The sequence below is a fragment of the Epinephelus moara genome, chromosome 16 (genome assembly GCF_006386435.1).
Source record: "Epinephelus moara isolate mb chromosome 16, YSFRI_EMoa_1.0, whole genome shotgun sequence".
Taxonomy (NCBI): domain Eukaryota; kingdom Metazoa; phylum Chordata; class Actinopteri; order Perciformes; family Serranidae; genus Epinephelus; species Epinephelus moara.
Window position 1 is genome coordinate 1,863,079 of NC_065521.1, and position 8,295 is coordinate 1,871,373.

The 8,295-nt window shown below is 47.4% G+C and overlaps 3 protein-coding genes across 8 annotated transcripts in view; 1 reads left to right on the forward strand and 2 right to left on the reverse strand.

Annotated features, from left to right (window-relative positions):
• Nucleotides 1–748: 748 nt before the first annotated feature.
• Nucleotides 749–3,238, reverse strand: creg1 (cellular repressor of E1A-stimulated genes 1). 2 transcript variants are annotated; one of them, XM_050065334.1, is made up of 4 exons: nucleotides 2,874–3,235; nucleotides 1,943–2,062; nucleotides 1,738–1,851; nucleotides 749–1,549 (listed from the first exon to the last, which is right to left on the reverse strand). In XM_050065334.1, the coding sequence occupies exons 1-4, from the start codon at nucleotides 3,159–3,161 to the stop codon at nucleotides 1,463–1,465; spliced, it is 609 nt and encodes a 202-aa protein (XP_049921291.1). In that variant the 5' UTR covers nucleotides 3,162–3,235; the 3' UTR covers nucleotides 749–1,462. The 2 variants fall into 2 exon arrangements, with proteins under 2 accessions (XP_049921291.1, XP_049921292.1); XM_050065335.1 differs by having other exon boundaries at nucleotides 1,478–1,594; nucleotides 2,874–3,238.
• LOC126402957 (uncharacterized) overlaps nucleotides 3,228–8,295 on the forward strand; it is a 13,572-nt gene continuing 8,504 nt past the window's right edge. Inside the window, exon 1 of the mRNA XM_050065330.1 lies at nucleotides 3,228–3,267. The gene's annotated coding sequence lies outside the window, so the exon portion shown is untranslated. The remainder of the gene's footprint in view (nucleotides 3,268–8,295) is intronic.
• Nucleotides 4,318–8,295, reverse strand: part of setdb2 (SET domain bifurcated histone lysine methyltransferase 2) — a 6,135-nt gene continuing 2,157 nt past the window's right edge. For 2 of the 5 annotated variants that reach the window (XM_050065320.1, XM_050065323.1), the window contains 10 exons: nucleotides 7,631–7,744; nucleotides 7,237–7,329; nucleotides 6,987–7,150; nucleotides 6,399–6,683; nucleotides 5,998–6,326; nucleotides 5,740–5,909; nucleotides 5,419–5,666; nucleotides 5,108–5,344; nucleotides 4,644–4,732; nucleotides 4,318–4,550 (listed from right to left, as the gene is read on the reverse strand). In XM_050065320.1, the coding sequence (XP_049921277.1) occupies nucleotides 4,391–4,550; nucleotides 4,644–4,732; nucleotides 5,108–5,344; nucleotides 5,419–5,666; nucleotides 5,740–5,909; nucleotides 5,998–6,326; nucleotides 6,399–6,683; nucleotides 6,987–7,150; nucleotides 7,237–7,329; nucleotides 7,631–7,744 (1,889 nt within the window). In that variant the 3' untranslated portion in view covers nucleotides 4,318–4,390. Of the gene's footprint in view, nucleotides 4,551–4,643; nucleotides 4,812–5,107; nucleotides 5,345–5,418; nucleotides 5,667–5,739; nucleotides 5,910–5,997; nucleotides 6,327–6,398; nucleotides 6,684–6,986; nucleotides 7,151–7,236; nucleotides 7,330–7,630; nucleotides 7,745–8,295 lie in introns of those variants that run through there. The other 3 variants (XM_050065321.1, XM_050065322.1, XM_050065324.1) reach the window with 2 other exon arrangements.

The following is an 8,295-nucleotide window of genomic DNA, read 5'->3' on the forward strand; positions in this document are numbered from 1 at the left end:
AGAGAGAGAGAGAGAGAGAGAGAGAGATGCAGGTAATGACAGTAGCTTACAACAACATTATTGAAAGTAATAATATTATAGTTATAGTTCTGGCTACTGTGGTACAATATGTTGAAAGTATGTATTAATATCTGGCGGTATACATGTGTGACAATAGTCATATGTGTATAATAACAGTAGAAGTATGACTAACGACAGGCTTTTGTTAGCTAAACATAACTGCATGTTTTTCGTAGCTAAATATAACCACGTGCTTTTGATAGCTAAATATAACCACGTGCTTTGGTTAGCTAAACACAACCACGTGCTTTTGTTAGCTAAATATAACCACAGACTTTTCTTAGCTAAATATAACCATGTGCTTTTGTTAGCTAAACATAATCACGTGCTTTTGTTAGCTAAATATAAACACAGACTTTTCTTAGCTAAATATAACCACAGGCTTTTGTTAGCTAAACATTACCACATGCTTTTGTTAGCTAAACATAACTGCATGCTTTTGGTAGCGAAATATAACCACAAGCTTTAGCTAAATATAAGAAAAGCTTGTGGTTTTACTTCTTGTACCCTGTCAGAACCAGCGTGCTCCTCCTGACACACCTGAACACAGGTGAGTCATTATCTGGGAGCCTCTCTCCACAAACATCCACAGGTAGGCAGAGCCCCGCCCCCTCATTTCCTCTCCAGTGTTATCTGTGGATTCAAATTTGGTTTCACTTAAGCTACAAAAATAAAAGAGATGGAGCCATTTTGTTTTTTTTTAGCACAAACTTTATTAAAAATATAATTTCACAGCAAAAATCTGAGTCGATAAAAAAACGTCTCATTGGGTTAAATCAGAGTGAAATATAAAATCATTTTAAAGGCACCAAACAAACACCTGAAGTCAGCTGAAGCCCCGCCCCTCTCCGATTTTTAGGAGTTTTTAAAAAACATTTTTTAAGTTTTTCTGTCCGAATTTAAAGATAAATATGTGAATCAGACAGAAACATGTCTCCACCCTGAATATATAAGGTTTAAAGTGTTAGCACTGTTAGCATTTAGCCTGATCAGAGCTAAGACTCATGGGAGATGGAGTCATTTGTGTTTCCTCTGACAAAGATCTTTAAAGTAATAAATCTATAAAGGTATAAAGTGCACTTTGTTTCATTGTTGTTGCATCAAACATGTTAAATGTTAGAGTGAATATATGGTGCGGTCAGTGGAGCTGCACTGAGCCACAACACAAACACACGGAAATACTTTCTATATTAATGTGACAGAAGAACAACATGTTGTGTTACAGCTCCCCCTGGTGGTCAGACTGTAACACTGCAGCTGGACTCTTATGACAACACACACACGATCACATGTTTATAACCTCTGATCCACACCTGACTGACTGTGACAGGAAATACTTCTACTGTTGAAGTAGAACTACAAAGATGAGATATAGGACTACAACCCCCAGCAGCTGGTAGCCTCAGTGGTGCTTCCTGTACGGAGAGGCCTGGAAATATTCCTCCGGAGTGACGGTCTTCACCCCGCCAAAATAATCCAACACCCACACCTGGAACGTGGAAGGGGACGGGCATTAACATCACTTCCTGTCCTCCTGTTGGCTCATCACACCGTGATGTCAGAACCAGTTGTGGTCTGAGGTATTATTAGCAGTATTATCTGTAGTAGTATTTTGCAGCACTGGTCGTACTGGGTGGTACAGGTCGTACTGGGTCATACTGGGCGTACGTGTCGTACCTGTGTGATGTTGAACTTGGCGAAGAACCAGTTGTGGTCAGAGGGCCAGTCGATCATCTCCGGGTGTCGACTGAACAGAGACGTCTTAGCAAACTCCGCCTCCGTCCCGTTCACCTGGACAGAAGAAAGGGGCGGGGTCAATGATGAGGTTATGTGACTGCTCACCTGGACAGGTGTGTGTGTGTGTGTGTGTGTGTGTGTGTACCTGGAGGACAGATCCAGACAGGATGATGTGAGCACAGAGTGGACTCTGAGGGTCAAAGCCCTGCTGTTTGCAGTAATCTGTCTGAGCCAGGGACATGGACAGGGACGCCTGGGGGGACACCTGAGGGACAGAGACAGACACACCTGAGGGACAGAGACACCAGAGGGACAGACACACCTGAGGGGACAGACACAATTGAGAGACAGAGACACCTGAGGGGACAGACAGAGACACCTGAGGGACAGACACAATTGAGAGACAGAGACACTTGAGGGGACAGACAGGTGAACTGACTGTCTAGGTATGTCCTGTCCCCTCCTGCGTCCTCACATGAGGACACCGGGACTATGTGTTGTAGTCAGAGGAACTAAAAGACAAAATGTCCGTCCTGTCTCTAAGGACATAATAAGATGTCTCTCAGACTGTCCTCAGTCACACACTCATCACATGAGTCTTTCTGCTGTGCTCATCACTCTGAGGTCACATGACCTCTGGTCTGACTCGTGATTGGACCTCAAACTGCTGAGACACTCTGAGGTCACATGACTTTTGCTGAGTCACTGTGAGAAGAAACTGCTGAGTCATGGCAGAGCCTCCATTACACAACCCTACATACATGTCTCGTGCTGAACAACAACAACACTATAAATCTCTCTGGAGGTTTTGAGTGGCAGATCAGAGAGACATGGAGACACCACACACACACACACACACCCACACACACACACACACACACACAGCCTCACTACATTAACGTTATATCATGTTAACACACACACACACACAGCCTCACTACATTAACGTTATATCATGTTAACAGATCAGAGAGACATGGAGACACCACACACACATTATATCATGCGTTAACGGAGCTCTGAAACAGGAAGTTGATGTCTTTACTTAGTCCACGGAGCACCGGGGACTGAGTTACCTGCAGGTCCTGCACAGAGATCTCCATGTGGGTAAGGTACATGTAGGGCACACCGGTACCGGAGCCCACCGGCCCGTCGCTCACGGAGAAGGTGTTGGAGAACGGCTGCCCCTCCACCGGCTTGTGAGTGGAGATGGTGGCCATGGAGGCCCAGTCACACAGGTGGGCCACGAAACGCGCGACCCGGGCCACCTGGTCGTGAGGCGGGATCCGGGCCCGGGAGCCGGGGACGGAGGCCCAGAGGAGGCCGAGGAGGAGCACACACGGAGCCCGCAGGACAGCTCTCATGTTCGGGTTCAGAACAGGACAGTCGGTGAGACTCCGGAGGAGGAAGACTTATAAACAACAGGCTGAGATCCGGTTTGGACTTGCACAATAAGAGCCGCAAAGACGGGTATATAACGGGAAGTCCTTCTTGCTCGACGATCGTGTAGGGATTTCAAAATAAAAGCAGTAAAATAGTTAAAACTGAAGATTAAATAGTCTGAACAACTTTATCATATAGTCACCAAAATCATCGTTATTATTTTCGTTATTTTTATTAGTAGTAGAATTACAATGTATTGTTTTATTCATAATAGTAGTAGTAGAAGTATAATTTTCGCCTCTGTACATCGGGCGCCGGCACTATCCACTACGCTACGGACGCCCCAGTAGTAGAAGTATAATTTACTATTTTATGATTATATAATAATTACTATTATTATGATTATTATTGATATTAGTAGCAGTAGTTAAAGTACTTTTTTTATTTTATTTTTTAAAACACTAATAACAATTATTAGTAGTCATATTAGTATCAATATTATTATTTAATTTTTAGAAATATTTTATTATTGTTGTTACCATTATTATTTTATTGAATAATAATTATTATTATCAGTGGTAGTATTTCACAGTTTAAACAGTGCCTGGGCTTTAGTTATGTTTACAGATTAATTCAAGTGCAGGGGTGGACTGAACCATTCTACACCTGTAGCGGGTGGGAGGAGCCTCAGGAAGTTTACTCTCTTATTTTAAACAAAGTTCAGTGTTTAAACCAAATTATTTCACTAATATTAATGTAGTTATGGTTCTGATTGTCAAAGTTCACTCACAGGTTCATGGTCCAACCTGCAGGGGCGACGTCTCTCTGAAGTCACCGTCACTCTGGTTCCCTCATCACAAAGCAATCACATTTCAAAATAAAAGATACAGTAACAACTGAACATCCTCCTCCTCCTATTCCTACAGTGGAGTTTCAAAATAAAAGATACAGTAACAACTGGACGTCCTCCTCCTATCCTACAGTGGAGTTTCAAAATAAAAAACACAGTCACTACTGAACATCCTCCTCCTATTCCTACGCTGGAGTTTCAAAATAAAAGCTTAGATGATGAAACTTTTCCCTTGAACTCTGAAATTAAAAAACAAAAGCCTTCCAAAATAAAAGGCTGTGAACATCTGATCAAAAAAAGTCTTTTATTGTTAAAAAAACCCACAGTACAGACGATTTGAGACAATGACATCATATCCTGTCACTGTGTTTCACCTTCGTCCTCACACACGTCACACAGATGCTCCTCCATCGTAAACTGACCCCGACAACCGTCGCTGCCGCACAGACACACCACTTCCCGTTTGCTCTGAGTGTCGGCGGAGTAGTTCCAGGTCAGCTCTGTGCCGGCCTTCACCGCCCTGAAACACAGAGGACAGGCCGTTATTACTACATCATCATCATCATCATCATCATGGCCGTGACGAGCTGCGTCTGACCCTCCTCTTCCTCACCTGCTGGTGAAGAAGGCGATGACGGGGAAGGCGGGGTCGTGACAGTCAGTGAAGATGTTCTGGATGAACAGGTTGGGCTGACAGCTGTGCTGCAGGGGGCCGAGACAGGGTCAAAGGTCAGACTCAGTGGTGACATCACCTTCACTGTGACGCCACGTTGACTCGTTTCTATGGCGACACAGTTCAGGTCAAAGGTTCAGATGCTGAATATGAGATTTGATTTTTACAACAGTCAGAACGACAGAATAACAAAAATAAATCTCAATATTTCAGAATAAAATTATGATAAAAATAAAATAATGAAAAAAACAAACAATATTACAAGAAATTATTCTTATTTTGAAATTCATAAACTCACTTACGGACTGGACTTACGCTGACGAAGCGGCTGGCGGCCATCTTTACATGGCGTCAGCTTCATAAACGCTGTTAACTTTCACAGCACCGTATCACTTTGGACTTACGTTGATGAAGCGGCTGACGTTCCCCTCCTTGCTGGCGTCCAGGACGTAGACGTCGTCCACCTTCATGGCTCTCTTTAGACTCTTGTGGCTCTCAGTGCCGTTCACACCGTGGACTTGCGGTGCCACCCCCTGGGGACAGGCGGGCGTCATGGCGACGTTGTTGTCCTGACCTGGAGAGTGGCCACCTGACTCCCCCGCTGATGGAGACAGCGGCGGCGGTGCTCCGACCAACACCGTCTGTAAATAGAGTGGAGCGTATTAGACAGGAAGTCAGAGTGTCTGTGTGATGATGTAACTGTTTCCTGTCTCACCTTGTCTCTGTCCTGTGGCGTACTGGCGGCAGCAGCGGTGTCGGTGGGTCTCTGGATGACGGGAACGTGCAGGGGTGGCGAGGTGGGCGTGGACATAGGCTGCTCCAGCAGGTTGCTCCGACTCTCCAGCACGGGCGGCGCGAGCCACTCAGTGACAACCTCCACCTCGTCGTCTGAGGGAAGGTCCGCCCTCGTCAGCTTCGGGGGCGGAGCCTCGGCGGGACTCTGTACTCTCCGCAGCAACACACCTGGACACATGTTATTGTGACCTCACAGCTGATGACGAGAACGTTTACATGAACAACATCGACGGTGCCTCACCTGCGTACATGCACACAAATGTGCCGCGGTCCAGGTCGTCACGGCAACGGACGCCCCAGCCGCACCCGTCGGTCTGGAAGACCTGGAGGCGGACTCTGATCCCCCTCTGGACCAGCCGGTTCTGACAGCGAGCCCGAACACAGCCGCACCACGGGCCGCACTCGTACACGCTAACAATGATCAGACAGGAAGTGGTCAGAAGGATGTGGGCAGTCTGCCGCCACTTCCTGTCACCGTACACACTGATTCATGTCTTACCCTGACGGTACAGGCTCTGTCAGCCTGTGGTGGCTGTAGCTCCGCCCTCCTCTGGTCATGGCCACACAGGCGCAGCGCTGAGCGTCGTTGCAGCCATCGGTGCAGTCGCAGCAGACGTCGAACAGCGCCAGGCTGCGGGTCAGGAAGCAGCCGTGTGGCCAGCGGTCCTTCCTGTAACGGAAGTCTGCCGGCCGGGCGCTGCCGTCCCCGACGCACAGCTGCACCGGCGTAGGCTCCGCCCCCCGGCTCAAGTCCATCTCTGGCCGCTGGGGTCCCGCCGGCGGGGGCGGGTCCAACCGGACGGACGGGTTGAAGGTGAAGAAGTCCACCTGTGGAGGATTTAGGGTCACATGATACAGTACGCTACTTTTCCTGCAGTCCCTGAATGCATCGTAACCAACCTGCAGGATGTCGTAGCTCTCTGTGGCCAACAGGAAACGCATCACGTCGTCATGGTTACGGAGGCTCTGTCCACATGGGGCTTTGTAAACGACGTCCCAGTCTTCCACGTCTTTGTCCACGTCCTCACAGACCGTGAGCTCCGCCCCCTCGCCGTCCACCCTCGATGACATCATGGGCATGGCGCTCAGCCTCTTAAAGCCACAGAGCAGCGGAACCTTCAGGGGGTTCTGACCCCAGAACGCAGGGGTGCACTGAGGCATGCTGGGTAGACTGGGCAGGCACGACTGCAACGACACAACACAACACAACACAGTGTGTATATTGTGTGTTACCTGGGAGCAGGGGTGGAGCAGCTACTGCAGGTGGATGGGGTCAGTGTGTAGTAGTGTGTAGCACGGTGTGTATATTGTGTGTTACCTGGGAGCAGGGGTGGAGCAGCTACTGCAGGTGGATGGGGTCAGTGTGTAGTAGCGTGTAGCACGGTGTGTATATTGTGTGTTACCTGGGAGCAGGGGTGGAGCAGCTACTGCAGGTGGATGGGGTCAGTGTGTAGAAACGTGTAGCACAGTGTGTATATTGTGTGTTACCTGGGAGCAGGGGTGGAGCAGGTACTGCAGGTGGATGGGGGTCAGTGGAGGCAGTAGCTCCTCCCGTCCTGTGGGTGGAGCTGTAGAGACAGAGGGGGGGACAGGGGAGGTGCAGGTGGAGGAGGAGGAGCTGTGGTGGGTGAAGTCTGCAGGCAGTAGCTCACCTAGAGGAGACAGGAAGACACTGTCACAATAAGAGTCTGTGGACAGGAAGTTTACAGGTTCAGTAGCAAGTGGACTGTGTGTGTACCTGAGCCGATGACCACTTGGACCACAGACGAGTCCTGAGAGGACATTGGAGGACAGTTGAGACACTCCAGCAGCTTCAGGCCCTGGACATACTCTGACAGATACACAGACAGGAAGACATGAGGACAGACTGTCCTTCAGTGGTTCTCTATGTGTCCTGTGTTCCCTCAGTGTGTCTCCGTGTGTCCTGTGTTCCCTCAGTGTGTCCTGTGTTCCCTCAGTGTGTCCTGTGTTCCCTCAGTGTATCTCCGTGTGTCCTGTGTTCCCTCAGTGGTTCTCTATGTGTCCTGTGTTCCCTCAATGTGTCCTGTGTTCCCTCAGTGTGTCCTGTGTTCCCTCAGTGTATCTCCATGTGTCCTGTGTTCCCTCAGTGTGTCTCCATGTGTCTGTCCTACCTTTGTTGGTGGCTGTGTTCTTCTTGAGGACCCTCTTCAGGTGATCCAGGTACTCGTAGACTCCGTGGAACACCTGGTCCACGTCCTCCTCACACCAGAACGCTCGGGCCCGCTCTGAAACACAACAGGACACATGTCCTCTTTAGGGACTGTTGTTTATCTATTCTGGCTGAGGGGCGGGGCTTACAGCTTTAAATGGTTGATTTCATATTTATTTTACCACCATGTTTTTAGAGAAAAAAAAGCAGTGTTTCTCTAAAAGGTATTGGTGATTGTTTTTATTAGTTTTGGAATTCATGACAAATTTCTTTTCTTGAAAAATTTCTGGTATTTTTTAAATGAAAATTTTAAAATCTTTTTTGTGTGTTTCCCTAGAGAGTTTTGCCTTGCAGACCCATCTCAGGTTCGGGTCATGTTGTCTTTAAAGCTGTTTGTGGGTTTTTTTATTTCTTTAAAATGTTTTGATCATTTTTTTTTTCCTTTAACATTTCTTGGTGGTTTGTTTATCGTTCTCTTTTCTTTTTTGTTAAAATAGTGGCAACTTTTTAAATAATTAATTACACAATCACATTCAGAAACTGCAGAGACAAAACATGGGTTTTCAAATTTCCTGCGGTCCTTGGACACATCATGTGCAGAACACCTTTGTAAAAAAAAAAAAAAAA

Coding starts and splice junctions, on each gene's coding strand:
- creg1 (XM_050065334.1), bottom strand. CDS start 3,161: ATGAGAGCTGTCCTGCGGGCTCCGTGTGTGCTCCTCCTCGGCCTCCTC. Junction 2,063..2,873: donor TCTCTGTGCAGGACCTGCAG/GTAACTCAGTCC, acceptor TCTGTCCCTCAG/GTGTCCCCCCAGGCGTCCCT. Junction 1,550..1,737: donor CCAAGTTCAACATCACACAG/GTACGACACGTA, acceptor TCCACGTTCCAG/GTGTGGGTGTTGGATTATTT.